This window comes from Bacillus rossius, chromosome 3, assembly GCF_032445375.1.
Source record: "Bacillus rossius redtenbacheri isolate Brsri chromosome 3, Brsri_v3, whole genome shotgun sequence".
NCBI lineage: Eukaryota > Metazoa > Arthropoda > Insecta > Phasmatodea > Bacillidae > Bacillus > Bacillus rossius.
In genome coordinates, this window is record NC_086332.1 from 95,467,749 (window position 1) to 95,484,269 (window position 16,521).

General features: G+C 35.1%; 1 protein-coding gene across 6 annotated transcripts in view; it reads left to right on the forward strand.

The window, feature by feature from the left end:
- The first annotated feature begins 1,546 nt into the window (after positions 1–1,546).
- The window catches only part of LOC134531045 (HSPB1-associated protein 1), a 79,007-nt gene continuing 64,032 nt past the window's right edge, over positions 1,547–16,521 (forward strand). The window contains exons 1-3 of one of the 6 annotated variants that reach the window (XM_063366547.1): positions 1,548–1,707; positions 5,250–5,323; positions 5,419–5,631. In XM_063366547.1, coding sequence (XP_063222617.1) covers positions 5,434–5,631 — 198 coding nt within the window. In that variant the 5' untranslated portion in view covers positions 1,548–1,707; positions 5,250–5,323; positions 5,419–5,433. Of the gene's footprint in view, positions 1,708–3,000; positions 3,272–5,249; positions 5,324–5,418; positions 5,632–16,521 lie in introns of those variants that run through there. The other 5 variants (XM_063366546.1, XM_063366544.1, XM_063366549.1 and 2 more) reach the window with 5 other exon arrangements.

A 16,521-nucleotide genomic window follows, 5' to 3' on the forward strand; every position in this document is an offset into this window, starting at 1 on the left:
TAATGTAGCTATACTTACCTAATATAACCAACCATCCACGATGTTTTAAAGAATTTATAATTTAGCTAACATATCCTAATCGACCGCAAAATTTAATGCCACACCGGTTTTTACAATGAGATAGAATGAAAAAAAAAAAAAAGCGAGCATAAATTTCGGGGAACTTCGGGTGTGGCTCTCTCGTCTGTGAAAGGAAGGCTTCCAGTCATGCGGGCTCAGACCATGGAGGTACCTCCTAGGCTTAGACTTGTTGCTTAATCAGGAAATATAAATATCGCCGCAGGGTAAGCTTCAACCAGAGATAAGTAAATGGACCAGATGGAACATAACCGATACTTCTTGAAGCTGGCATTCACTAAGCAATATGGCGCCCATGTAGCTGAGAAATTGTTTACATGAACAGCTGTTTTAAACAACAAACAAACACACACATGTTGTTATACTTCTAAAACCATTAAAATCATTAAAATAATGATTTTGGACGGTTAATTAAGTTAGTATAGCTACATTATAAAAATTGGGCGATTGCAGTGGCGTAGCGTGGGTGGGGCGGAGGGGGCGGCCCGCCCCGGGCGGCATCCCGCGGGGGCGGGTCGCCGGTGAAGCGGGTTGAGATCTGATCTATGATTCATTCATTACACGTGTCAGACACACTATAATGTTCCATTTTTATCTAAAATTTTGCGCACCAACTATTTTTTAATATTTATTTAAAAGAAAAACTGCGAAATCACTGACAGAGCTCTTTATAACGTTTGTTTGTTGACATACGAACGGCAACATCGCATCACGCCGCGCGCGAGCCGAGTTGAGCGGCACTCCTTATTAAGTTAATTACTCATACAAAATCTTTTGTTTCACGCGTCGGCCCGTGTCGATGCCTCTCTTTCGCACTCATTGAATTTAGTACTACGCATTGTACTGTAAAGTTTGACCTTAACCCAGGGCAATCCAAACAACTTCCGCAAACCGGGACACAGTAAAACTCCTATATTGCCCCGTACCGCGAGCGCAGGTAAACCCAAAAAAATATTAAAACCCAAACTAATAGCAGGCTTAAAAAATACTAATAAGGTTGCGAACAGTGAGAGGAGGCAGCAAGTTAAAAAGACGCAAAATTTATATGACAACATTTTATATATATATATATATATATATATATATATATATATATATATATATATATATATATATATATATATATATATATACAGTGTTGTTAAGTAACGAATTACAAGTAATCGGATTACTTGTAACGATTACTTTTCAAGTAATTTATACTTCTAACGAATTACATTTAAAAAATGTAATTCGTACTTGTAATCGGAATACATAACATTAATTGTAATCGATACATTAAGGTAATCGAAACTTTATATTTACTTGCCGTTACTTTTATTCTCGGAACTTATAATGAATACAATTAAGAACAAGAAGATCATGCACTTTTTTATTAGTAAAGATTATAATTTTACGCTTGTAGTGCTACAATCGTATGCACAACATCTATGATCAAATATGAAGAGCCATGGTGACTTGCAGTGTCTCCAACATTACCCTATCCTAAAATCTGCATTTTAAAAATTTTACTCATCGCTGCCGTCAAGTGCTCCCGTTGAGCGTCTTTTTAGTGTTGGTAAAGATGTTTTTGCCATCAAGAGAGGGAATCTATCTGATGAGAACTTTAAAATGCAATTGTTTTGTAAGGTAAATTCCACTACTTGTATGAAGTCTTTTGATGTTATTCAAGCAAGTTTGTCCACAAATATTATTCATTTAACTAAAGATAATAAATTTAATAATTACATGAAATCATTTTTTTTTAAAAAAACATATATGTATGTATGTTTATTAATGCAACAAAGTGTAAAAAATTGAATCGTAGGTCAGTTTTAAAATGGTAGCGGAAAGTAATTGTAATTGTAATTGTAATTTTACTGATTACTTCTATGTAAAGTAATTTTTACTTGAATTAGTTACATTATCACCACAGTAATTGTAATTGAGCCCAATTACTTTTTCCGAGTACTTTTAACAACACTGTATATATATATATCATAAAATCGTTTCATCACAAATCGGCGCATCCATCATAAAATACATACCCTATTACTACTTACAAAAAAATAGCTATATAATAATACTAAAAAAAAATACTTTAACAAATCCCCCCAAAAATTATAATTTGATCATATACTTCGGAGCTCCGAAAATTAAATATAATTACCAAAAAGGCATTAAAAATATATAAGAACATATTAATACAAATACAGATACAAATATAGATACGCACCGGGCGTATCACCGCTGTAAATACCAATTAACATATATGCGAAATCTAGCAAAAAATTGACACACCTTAACATGTAAATAAATATACCAAAAATTTAGCAAATTTCAAATTATGGTTTTACAAGCCCTTCTCAGTTAAGTCATTTTCTAACGGTCGACGCCTTTTTTCTTCTAGGTCTGGCAGATCTACTATGAGCTCCGCTAGACTATCAAACTTGGCTATATTGTCGATTGAACAAGAATTGGCTGCTAGTATTGATTTTGACAAAGTTATTTCTGACTTCGCTGCTCATAAGGCCCGTAGAATCCGCTTGTAAAACCGCTCATCCTATTTTAACTTCAATAAAAGGTACCTCATTGCATGTGAAATTTAATTTTAATTAAGCACCTATAGAATGGGGGCGGCAAAATGGGTCTCCCGCCCCAGGCGCCGAGATGGCACGCTACGCCACTGGGCGATTGTGTGAATAGTTTAAGTCAGGATAGCTACATATTAAATTAGAAATTCCTAAACAACCATTAAAATGATTTTTAATGTAGCTATACTAACCTAACATAACTAACCATCCACAATTTTGTAAAGTAGGTATTTATAATGTAGCTAACCTAACCTAATCGACCATTAGTTATCATGAGTTGATCCAAACAAACGAGAAGCCTAAGATTTACATCAAGTTCTCTCCCTGCCCGAACACGCCCGAATATTCACCTTCGGCCAACCTTGGTATTTGTTTTATTTTTGCGCAGGAAAAATGAATTCAAATATTAAAAGTGGTCAGTTAGGTTAGCTACATTAAAGCACTTTAAAATAAGCAGAGAAATATAAATATATATAAATAAACCCGAGGTATACCGAAGGTGAATATTCGGGCGTGTTCGGGCAGGGACAGAACTTGATGTAAATCTATCTCCCTCTGTTTTCTATGTGTTAATCTAAAAGCTTCCCAAAATAAATGGCGATGTCCGCTCCAATGTACAGGTATGTTAATAATTATTCATAAACAGCGATATCTCCTAAACGAGTTGAAATTTCTTATCTCCACAAAATGTGTTAAATAGAGGAAATTTTTTAGCACGAAATAAAAGTATTGCCGATTTTTTTTCATTTTTTTTTTGTAAGGAAGAGGGACTAGTCGAGATAATTACCCCATCAACATCAATAATCAGTTCCATCATTACCTACCTAACCCGGATTTAGTTTAAACAAAGAAAGGTAACTGAATGCTTTCTATTCGATTACGTATCCATAAATTCAAACTATGCCTTCAACTTTGAATCCTTCCCCCCAGCCAACAATTCGGGTAGCCATCGCCCACACTAATATCTCGTTCTTTAACAATGAGTCCATCCAACAGTTAGTAACATTTCATGCGTAACACTGCTTTTTCAATACCGTCTGAATACATTTAGTCCTACGGAATTGCGATATTGTCTATTGCATCTTAAATATCATATAGATAGCAACTAATAGAGCCGATAAAAATAGTATTTCACTGAAATAATCAAACACAATTTACCTGTGAAAGGTTATCTTCTTATGCTTTTCCTTCAGTAACTGGCTCTCAGTTTTCCTAGAACTTCTGTACACACAACCATACACAACACACAATGCCATAATATATTAATATATCATGCTTTATAGATTGTCACACTGGTTCAAAATCACACATTCTACTTCTAAAACAACCAAACTTTTGAGAAAATACAACAGATTCACCTACAACACTCAAAAACCAAATTAACGATACATAAATTAACAAACTTTCGACTACTCGCAATGTAATCAAATGGCGAAATCAACGATTTTATTCACTAAGTAATATGGCGGACCTTCCCCCTCACCTTTCCCCTCCTGACTTCAAACCCCTCACCAAATCGATGTGTTTATGTTCCATCTGGTCAATTTACTGATCTCTGGCTTCTAACTGTACTGTCATAGCCATTGCGGGCCTCGAGGTCCGAATGCCATATCCGGGCATCTAACCGCAGGTGCGCGTAGAGTTCCAGGCCGCGGATTGCCGCCCACTACCTCTAGTTGTGAAAATAGATATTATGTTTGAATGGTGATGTAGATAACGAATGTTTGGTGACCCTGAGGTGTTGTGAGTTGGGTGGTTTGGTGGGGTTGCAGTCAGGACTCGAACCCGTGCTGTGCTGAGGGCGATTTCAGGAGCATGGTGGGAGAATATGTGTAAGTGTGATTTGTGTTCGTGGGTTCGAATCCCAGTGGAAATCGTTTCAGTGAGCTACATGCCCTGTGCTCTCTATTTCGAGTGTGTAGGTTGTTAGCTGGCTGTGGTTATGTGGTTTCTAGTCGTATTGGGTGAATGAACTGTTGGATGGTGTAGGTTGATGGTGACTGTGATTTTTGTGGGACTTGATGGAAAAGAATGGTAGACATGAGTGAGATGTTGTATGAGAACACTCCTCAGGGTGACAGTCCAGCCCCAGACGGTCCCCAGAGAGCTTTTCCCCTTCGGAGGCCACCACTGGGATGGACATGCGGATGGTTATGAATAGTTTGACTTGACAGCGTACGGTCATGACGGATAATTGTAAGTTCAGCTGTAGCCTATGTAATGATGTAGCCATTGCCATGTTGTGCTTTATTTGTTTTAAACATAGCCATGACATTGGTCAATTGCCTGTGCTTTCTATAATGAAGTAAATTTGTTCTGTGCTTTAAGCTGGAATTACAAGAGCCTGTCGCGTCCGTCAGTCGCCTGTCAGTCTGTCATCCGTCCCTCTCTGTCAGCCGCCGAGTAGTTCTTCCATCATAATGTTTTTCTTTATACATGCTGCCAACTTTTGAAAAAACTTATATTTAGAAGAAAAAAAAATCTTGTATACCTAATTAGATTAGTTTGACAATCATGTAAGCTATGCATTTATATCTCATATTTTTCACTCCAGTATTTGAGTTGCCATGCTTAATTTCAATTCTGTTTTTGTTTTAGGTGCAGTTAGGTAGGAAAACAGTCATGGCTCCTGCTGTAATGTATTGACATTAAACATCCCTGTGCCTTTTGAGGTATGCTAGAGCAGTGTGATTAGATTTCCCAGGTTCTTTGTTGCATGAAGCCCTGAGAACAGTCTGTAAATGATTTTGACACTAAATATTTCCAGGTCGCCCACCTCAGAATGGCAGTCTCGTTGGAGGAAGGGAAGGAGCTGTCGCCAGATGTGTTGCGACAGCTGGTGCTGGGCCAGCTGACGGAGCCTGTTGTCTTCCACGGCCTGCTGCAGTGGCCACTGCTGTCTTGGACGTGGGCCGACTGGGCGGAGAGGATGGGTGACAGTCGGCTGCCATTCCGCAAGGGCCGGAGGGGTGTCACCAAAGTGAGGATAAAACCAGAGCCGCAGTTGGGGCGGGTATAGGAATGCATCCCTGCAAAATTGCAATGATTAAAAGGAAATTTTTTTTGTAATAGTATTAAAAAAAGAGCGCTTGTAACTCAGTACACATGATAAAAGTGAAACTTCTTTGGCAATTCAAACTTCAACTCATAAGTATATTGTAAGGGGTAAATCGGCAGAGAGAAAGAAAGAGAGAAAGACAATTTTTTAAATAAACATAAATCAACAAAATTATTACAGATTTCAAAATAACTGCTCAGGATATCAATAATTAGGTATTGATTAATCAATAATGATTAATTATTAAAAACAATTTATATTTCACGAACTGGATTTGTTTGAACTGTTCATAGACTAGTGTATTCCCAGTTGGATTTAACATATTTACATGCTTGTGGTCTCATAATTATAATAGGGTGTGTTATTTAGTTGATCAAATCATAATTTGTGACCAATAATTACCCTGTCAAAATAAAGCGTGAAAAGCATTATACCATCATAAAATATGGCCCGTGGCGCGGTGCATAATAAGCTCAAAACCCGTTGTGTTGCCCTCTGCCCAAGTCGGGGTGGCGTCAGGCGCAGGCGGGTTCCAACCACCGCGACCCGCCTATCCCTGCAGCATGGCAGGGTTACACCTGAGCCGCACGCCACCACGTAAAGCCCACTCAAGGGAATAAGGCTCGACAAGTTTTCTGCGTTTTCTGCACCGTCCACCACCTTTTAGTATCAGAAATTGTTTCACAACAATTTTTCACAAAAACGTTGCATTTAAATTTGGTCTTGAAATTTTACTCCCATTGAGTACAAAGAAGTTTCACTTCTAAACAATTTTTTTTTTTCCTTTGTCATAAATATACATGATATTTCCTACATCTGTATAAAGTAGCCCTCTTCACACTGCTGAGTTAAAATGTTGATATAACAAATAATAATGGGCTACTATAAATTTTGGCAGACAATGACAGAAAATAGTCTTTCTCAAAATATAATTTTGCTATGGCTGTTGAAATGACTGGCTTTTCTACAGTTGTCATATTGACAAAAACAGTAGAAGAAAATGTGGTAGAGGTGTATTCATATTACAGTATGTGGAAACTATTTCAAAACTTACTTTTATTAATTTTATTATTTGTTAAGAGCTACAAGTATGGATAAAATTTGGAATTTGTGTCATTCAAATCAATTGTCCCAGGAGTATTATGATGCAATCTGCTATGCTCTCCTACCTGACATTCATCTTTTAGCCCGACTATAATTATTAGCCCTGATAAACCCTGAATGCGTTAAATATCTAACCGATCTAGCTCTATTTTGTTTTGTTTTTGAAACATTGCCCATTCACTTACATAATTTTTAGCAGGGTTTGTCTAGTCTTTAAAAAGGTTCTGAAAACCCCAATACAGTTTCATTAAAAATTTTTTTTTTTCGTTTAAGACACGGAAATCTTTTCCATGGTAATTCTGCCAGGGAAGTTTCAAATCATCTGTAACTTTGTGTTAGAATTTTGAGTTAAATAAATTTGTCTTTGGCACCAGTGTTATTATAATTTATTTATTTTTGTTGATTTGGATGTTGACAATAATATTAGACAGGAAACTATGTTTTTTTTACCCACATACATTTGCATACTACACTGCCATCTTTGAATCTACAAATTAAATAACGTGATAGAAAGAGCATGACAATGGAATATATTTAGTTATTGACTTAAACTCAATTGTCAGCAGCTTTAGAGCCCTTCTAAATGATCTAAATGCTAGCATATTAACATCATCTCCTAGGTCAGTACCTACTCAAAAAACATGGAAAAAATATTTTTAGACATAACTGTATGCAAAAGTAAAATTCTGCTTGTAGTGGTGTATAAACCCCCTAATGTAGCTGATTTCAGTGATTTTGAAACATATCTTGTGAATCATTGTAGCAATTACAGCCTACAATTGTCATTTGTGATTTTAACATTAATGTGTTATTAAATTTCACAGAAGTAAATAAGTTTCGAAACATGGTAAATTCCTGTAATATGTATATTGGTCCTCTTAGAACTACACATCGCATGGCTGCGTCACAAACCTGCTTAGATTTAATCATCACTTCTAATAATGATAAAGTAGTACGCCATGGCCAACTTCCAGCTCCTGGACTTTCTCGTCATGACATTATTTACGTGGTATTTTCTATTCGAATTCCTAAATTTACAGCTAAAATTATTACTTATAGAGACATAAAGAATATTGACAAAGCTGCTTTTGTTGCAGCTGGGCAGCAGCTTCCCTGGGAAGAAATAAATAGTCTCGATTCCACTGACGATAAAGTAAAGTTTTTCTGTAATACCTTGGACGATTTCCTTAATGAACATCTCCTCTCAAAAAGCGGCGAGTGAATCACCCTCCTTCCCTTGGGATGACCCAGACTATACTGGTGCTTATGGCACGCAGAGATGCTGCACACAGACAGTACAGAAGATTGTCAACTAATAATAGTGACTTAGCTGATGAACACTTTGAAACATACCGTTTACTAAGAAATAGGTGTACACAAGAGGTGCGCAAAGCAAAGTTCAATCATGCACTTTCACTTAACTCTCTCATGTCCTCTTCTGCCGAGCTCTGGAGAAATCTACGAAAGCTAGGGGTACGGGAAAAAGAAACTCAAAACTTGATCGATGTTAAAGCTGACGACTTAAACTTGCAATTTTTGAAGAACATACCTCCTTTTGACGCTGAAACTAAGCATAATACTATATCAGATATTCACAGTAATTCTACACATTCTGAATTAAAGTTTTCTTTCAAACAAGTAACATTTAAAGATATCCATAAAGCCATTTACAGCATAAAAAACAGTGCTGTAGGTGTAGATAATCTGCTTATTAAAGTACTGAAAATACTGCCTCCCTGTTTTCTCATTCATCTTTGTAATATTTTCAATTTCTCATTAGAAAACTCTCAGTTCCCCTCGTTGTGGAAGTTAGCTTATGTTATACCTGTCCCCAAAACCCAGTCACCATCATCAATCTCAGATTACCGTCTGATATCTATTCTTCCAGTTATGTCTAAGCTGCTGGAGTACATTGAACTTAGTCAACTGAGAGCTTACCTAACTGAAAATTACTTGCTGGCCAAATACCAGTGAGGGTTTAGAAAACAACATAGTACAAATACTGCACTTGTCAATATACTGGATGACATTCAACGTTAAATTGATAAAAAGCATGTTACACTGCTCACCTAATTAGACTTCAAAAAGGCTTTTGACAATGTTGATCATGATATTCTCTGTGCCAAACTGAAATATTTTTTTCAATTTCTCTGATAATGCTGTGTGGTTTATGTCATACTTATCGAACAGGTACCAGTGTGTTAAATCTGGCAATTCATTGTCAGCCTGGCACCGTGTCAGCTCAGGTGTTCCACAGGGTTCCGTGCTTGGCCCGCTTTTGTTTTCCTTACATATTAATGATCTTCCTCTATCCATTAAGCACTGTCGATACCATTTATATGCTGATGATTTACAAATTTACATGTCTTTTCCACCTCATGATTTAATTAATGCTATAAGTAAGTTAAATATGGATCTTGATTGTATTTTTAAATGGTTGATAAAAAATGGTTTGTAAATAAATCCTTCTAAGTCACAGGTAATAATGCTAGGGACAAATGCTATGCTGTCTGTAATAAATTAATTTAGCATCCCTGCTATAATTTTAGATAAACAAAAATTGGACATTTCACCAACAGTTAAAAACTTGGGTATTATGCTTGATAACTCACTAAAGTGGTTTCAGCATATAAAGTCGGTATGTAGATGGGCGTTCGGCACTTTGCATGGCCTAAAACGTCTGAAAAAGCTTTTGCCGACCTATGTTAAAAAATATTTAATTGAGTCTCTTATAAACTCAATTTTTTAGTACTGCGATACTGTTTATGGCGATTTAACCGGGTTCAATGCAAAAGTTTACAGCACATTCATAATTTGTGTCCGGTTTATTTTTAATTTAAAGAGTCGTGAGCATATCTCACCGTACTACAATAGGTTATCTTGGCTAAAACTGTACAAAAGACGACATTTGAGTTCCATTCCATTTTACTGCTTAAGAAAACATTAATGACACAGGCCCTGTCCTATCTTGCTGACAAGTTTCAGTTCCTCGGTTCGCATCATGATATAGGCTCACGTTCTCAGAGAAATTGTTCTTTGCTCATCCCCCAACATAATACAGCTGTATACTCAAAATCTTTCTCTGTGACTACTGCTCGTGCCTGGAATGAACTACCCGAGTCAATCAGACTTCAACTCCAATGATCAGGTTTAGCTGTGGTATCAGATATGTGTGATTGAATATGTGTGAATGTACATGTATATGTATGATTTATTGTATATATATTTAAATTGTTTGTGTCTTCATTAGTTTTTACATAAATATTTAGGTTATTAAATATCTTGAAATCTTTATATCTTTAGCTTTAGATAGATTTAAAACAAGGCCTTTTCATAATATGCCTATAATATATTATACTTCAGGTAGCTAATGTGTATCTTATATGCTAATTTTTTTTTACTTTCATATTTGTACTGATATGTTAATTCAGTTTTTACTAAAATGGATTTGCATGTACCTAGTTAATAAAGATGTATGTGGTTAAGTGTAAGACAAGGTGGTACGCCTTAACTTCGCCACTTAAAATAAGGCAATAAATAAATGGATACCTATCAACATTGATTATTACGTGGTATAAATGATAAATACTTGAGGATATGTTTTGTCTACGAGTATTTACATGCAGGATGCTCTATATAATTTCAGTATTTTGACAGTGTTCCTCCTCAGTTGATATAGTGTTATTTGTTTAATTTGAATAAAATATGCATTGAATACACTTGCTAACTTCATTTTTCTTAGTTATAATTGAAGCAATCATATGGTAAAGCTTTCATTAGCTTTCACGTCAATGCTACAGCTATTGTAGCATATTCTTAAATGTTGTGTTATCACACCCTACCAACCAATGTCATTCCATTTGGAGTAAGTTTGCAGCTGTAAATTTTCAAACACCATTAGCAGAGGCGATTATCGAGAAAGTTGCCTGTCATTAAAGCCATAGATAGCTTTGGTTGTGGACTTAAAAGAATCATTATTATTTTTAATTAGATATAACGAAGCCATTTAAACGTAGGCAATAACTTAACATCTCTTCTCGGCCTTGGTCACTAACTTAAAAACTAAATCTTGGTGCAGATGGGATTTGCGACTACATACCTTTGTCTATGACTAGCAGTAAAATAGATTAAAAAATGTTAATTTAACATAAAATATGTATTTACATCAGTACTAGTGAAGGGTTAGTAATGTCTTTTTTCGTACGAATCCTATTTTAATTATTGGTCACTTAAATATCTTGTTTGAAGTTAATAAACTTGGCAATAATACACCAAAAACTATGTACAAATTTCAGAGAAAGATTTTATAAAGTAGATTAAAGGAATAATTGTATTATATTGCTTTCCCCTCTTCACTTTATTAATAAACAGCATCCATAAAAGGAAGGTAATAAAATTCCATTATTGTTGTATTAAACAGGAAAGCTCTACAAAGGCAAAAAAACTGCACAATAATTTTTCCCTCCAGAAAAAAAACCACTTTTTATGATTAAAAACTTTGCAAGTCATGTAACGGTTATGGAAGGATCTGCAATGATAATTTATTTTGTTTATATTATATGTTATGTTAAATGTAAAATGATTATGTACCTACAAGAAATATTTGCACAATGTCATATTGTCATATGGACATTTTTTGTCTACTTTTTCTCACTATTGTAACTTATGGTTATTTTGTCATTGCAGTAATTTGTATGTTAGAGATGATATTGTGCTAGCTGTTATATGGAAAACCCTTTTAGACTCCAGTTAATTTAAGCAACCAGATTGGTTGTCAGTTTGTTTGGCGCACTATTTTAAATGGTATGTTAACTCCTGTTATTGGCTGGAATTGTTATTAAATTATGTGATAGTGAACCAGGAGATAATGATTAAAAAAAAGGCTCTTCTATCATTATGGAGGAAGGATGTATATAATTTGGGTTGACCCATTTTTTGGCTTAACAGATATACTAAGCATATATCTGAGTTGAATACTGTTTAAGTTTAAAGCCAAAAGAGCCTGAAAGTATTCGTGATATTTAGTTTGTGCTGCATGAGTATTACTCCAAAGCCATTGTGGTATTTTCTGTGTGAGTTTAACTGTTCACCAATTGAAATTATATAACTATATTTGGCTTCTTGAATCTAGATAGATGAATCCTCAAGCTTTCTTCAGAAATTTAGTCTGCAATAGTTCAATAGTTAATAGCTAAATCCAGAGATAATGTACTGTGATTAAAAGACCTCTGCCTCTAATCAACTCAGCATTAAATTTTTATAATTTTTTTTTGCTTGAACCCATAGAATTAAGAACAGATATCAAACACCTAATGTTATTTAAATTGATTCATGAACAATTTTAATCAACCTTCTAACTTTTGAAATACAGAGCACCAGAATAATTTCTTAGCTAGGGAATCAATATTTTATTGATCATAATTATATGGAAAGTATTGTTTTCTAAATATGTAACAAGACAATATAATATTATTTTAATACTTGTAATTGTATTCAAAATTACAGTGTATTAAAATACATTGTGCATGTTTATTGTTGTATAGTTTTATTATGTTGTTAAAAAATAATAGAATGTAGTAAAAGCCATAGAGTTGTGTCTGATCTTTGGATGTTTAATACTGAGTCTTATAAAGTTAAATATATGAAATATCACCAAGTTAATGATTGTGATATGACACTATACTATTTATGTATTGATTATTATCTTTCTCACACTAACAACATACCTACACTATATCAAACATCCAGAGTGATACCATTTCAGAGAGTGGATAGTAGATAACTACGATAACACTCCCAATAAATACATTGGTTTCCACTGTAATCAACTGTTACATTATTAAAAGTGAATTTACTAACCACTGTAACAACAGCTTTCAGTCAAGCGTAACTCCAAGTTTGTAGCATTCAGTATTTGAAATATAATATTGTAAAATACCTAGATAAATAATGCAAATTCTCACATCAAAATTAATAAACAAGTACTAGTGTTTGTCATATGCACACATCCTGTGAAAAAAAGTTTCTGTTTGTAAATAGTCATTACCGTGAAAAGAAAAACTATATTCAAACAATAACCAAACAATTATTTGGAAATTTTTTATAAATATTGTTATGAACGTGAGCAAGGCCACGTCACGCGCATGTGCAGAGCTAGCTGGGCTGCATCACATGCCGCCGTAACATGAGATGTGCAGTGCGCACCTGGGTTGCCGCTTCCCCTCCCTCCAGCCCTCAGCTCCCCGTGTGGCGCCGTTAGTTTGACATCCGAAACCTGACAGCTGCGGAGTTACGCGAGCCGCCGACACGTGTTTTGAGAGATTTCTGCCGTCGTGTCGGCACAGAATGACGCGAATGGCCCTGGCCGCTCTCGTGAGTTCTGGAATTGCGCCGAGGACATCAGGGCAGGGAGTCAGGGGAGTTCAGAGTGAAGTCGGGAGTTTTCCCGTGGCGGAGTTTCCGGGCGATAGAGCGGCGAAGTCCCTGGATGAAGGTTCTAGGGCAAAGAGTTCAGTTCCGGGCAATAGTGTCGCGGGCGCAGCGGAGTTCCGAGCGAAGTTCCGAGTGAGGTGTCGAGTGGGATCTCGGTGAAGGGGAAGTGTGACGGCGGCGGCGGAGTCCTGCGACGGAGGACCACAAGGGGTGCTGCAGCGAGAGTTGCGCCAGAGGTGCAGCCCAGCGAGGTGTGCGGTTTGTGAAAACGAGTGACTGAGGAAGCAACATTTTTAAGTACAATTGATTAATTGGCATTTTTAGATTATTTGCTAGTAATGTAAATAGTGGTAATAAATAAAACTGTGTGTGTGATAAAAATCTTTATTTGGGCTATCTCTTTACGAACTTGCGGTAAATTGTAACAATATTTTTAACGTGGTTTATATGTTTATTTTGACAAACATTTTGATTGGAGGTTAATCATGAACACTACTTCTTATCATGAATTAAAAAAAAAATAGTTTAATATAGTAGCGCTATCTATCAAGCCGATATAAGCACTTTGTACTTGGGTACGTAATGGCCTATTTTAATTGGCACCCTCTGCTAGTGACATTGAAAGTAAGGGGATAAATTGTTTTTGTTTGATAGTCTACATGGTTTTAAGTTAATTTTATAACCAGGACAACCTACATAATAAAAATAATTAAGTATGTTTGTATAGATAGTTTAATGCAGTCTTAAAATAAAGTTATTTATGGTTCATAAATGGAATAATTAGCTAACACGTCATTCCTTCCTCTTAATGTAATGTTATGTGGTGTGAAAAACTTTAAATCTTGAAAATCTATACTATACCATGTCTTTAGGTCGTGAAAGTCACGAAAAGTAATGGAACTTAAGGGTTGCTCACAAAAGTCACGAAAAAGCCCCAAAATAAACAGTTACTATGTTGAAAGTCAAGAATTTTTTATTTTCAGCATCCATTTCCTAATTGGCATTTGGTTTTTGATGCCTCACTTCATTTTATAGTCATACAATAAATACAAATATGTAGTTGGTATCTTTCTACTTATATCTTGTGGATATAATCTTTGAAAAGGTTTTAGCTTTCTAACTTAAAAATATACCCATTCCATCTATGTATTTCGTTTTATGTTGCAACGATCCTCTATTCTTTGCCGCCTAGTTCTTTTGTTTTGCTTCATACAACTTCGGCTTGGTGTGTCATGTTCTCCCTTCCCTCCCTTCCTCTTATCACGTTCCCCTTCATTTTTTTCTTGCCAACCATTCGTTATTTCTTGACCGAGTTAATACGAGCGAAGGATAATGCTGCGATGGGTGTGAGGACATCGTCTAAATGTTGAAGTAGCGTCTGCATCTTAGAGGCATTATTTCTTAATTAAATTTCCTTTCGGCAGCCATAATCTAAATTATATTCCTTTTAAATGTACTATATTTATTTGGTTATTCACTAATTTCCCCAGTACCGCTTACCACCACACCCATGATCGAAGCCCTGTTTGCTCACTTAAACTTTGTGGTCTAATGTATACCCTAATGGTATTATTTAAATTATATTATTGATATGACAGCCCAGTCTGTAGGGCACTCAAACCCCATGGATCATATTTATCATATACATATTATATAATATTTATATTATTATTTATTCACCTTAATACTCATATAACTAAATATTTAATATGTATGACATTTATTGTAATTTTGGGTATATGTATTCACTTTATCCATTTTTTATCTTTCCATATAGTAAGCTTAAATTTGGCTGTTGTAAAGCCATTTAATTATTTTCTTGCAACTGTGTATTTATCGGGTGCTCTACTGTACCCAAGACGCGTTATACGCACCTTGCGTACGTGTTGTACTCATTATTGATTCTGATCAGCATCAGATTATTCACTTATGTATTGTACGTTTTTGTGGATTAAATTCTATATGTCTATTTTATAATGAAATATAGTTCCTTGAATTTTTTATAATTTTGAAAAATCAACAACATATCTACTGTGCTACCAGAAGGAATTTATTGTAATTGTTTGTTTAATTATATCTAAATTGCAGACTGATGCTTTATCTGACTGGGATATTGTTACAGTACGCTTCAATGTCTGTTTAGTTTTGATTATTATTATTATTAATAGAAGTCTAAATGACCCGATTGATGCGTAAAAGTTGTAAAAAATTTTTACTAAAAGGTATTGAAAAAGTTCTAAAGTTCTTTTTATTTTTTGACAACCTGAATATGTATTATACCACAGCAAATAAGCGGCCATAAATATGTACATCTCAGTTTGATTGTGATCTGGAATGAACTTACAGCCTATGTGTTGTACCAGGGTGGATCGAGGGTGGACAGCCTACCTGGGCCGGGTTAGAGGGAATGTAGGATGGGCTGAACATTTTTTTATAGACTGTAAAAAGTGTAAAATAAATGTAGAATAGAAAAAAAAAATCGTGAGCGAGTCTTTCAATACTCGCCAGTAATGCATAAACATGTAACCTTGGTAATGAGCAAATTCATGTGTTCTTATGTTGCAAATAAACTTATAATACGAAACTCAGACACAAAATTAAACATAGATTATTTTAAATAGTGCCGAGCTTGTTAAATATTCACAAAGTATTTATATTAGAGAATAATATTTAAAAAATTTTCTCATTTTAAACCTTAACTGTACTTCACTCAGGGCTAGCATAAACACAAAAGTACCAGATATGTTGCATGTAAATGCCTCAATACTGAACCTGTGACATTTCTCCCGAGACTGAAATTATCTTCGCCTGTGTTTTCCAGATTATATTTCTTTGGAGCATTGAAGGTGAAATTTTAGTATGCACTGAATTGCAAAGAAATAAGCATGCATTACACTATAGACATTTAACTGGTAGAAAGTTCAATGCACATGCATGCAGGAACTGCTATAGCCATGTGCTGAAATCATCAAGATGGCGAATCTACGTGTGGCAACATAACACCCATATATATCAACTTGTGCATATATCAGGGGAGGTACTAAGCATATTAGTGTGCCAAAGTAAACTTTATGGTAGTGAAACTATCCTGGAATACATTATGTAAACTTGAATAGTCATAACAAGATATAATTGAAACTTTAAAAATACTGGTAATATATTATCCAAGAAAATTGTGTTGGAACAAACATGACGTCAAAGATATTTATCATTTTGATGGTTCTCTAAAGCATTATGAATGCAGCACTATATTTTAAGTATTTTTTAAACTAAAAG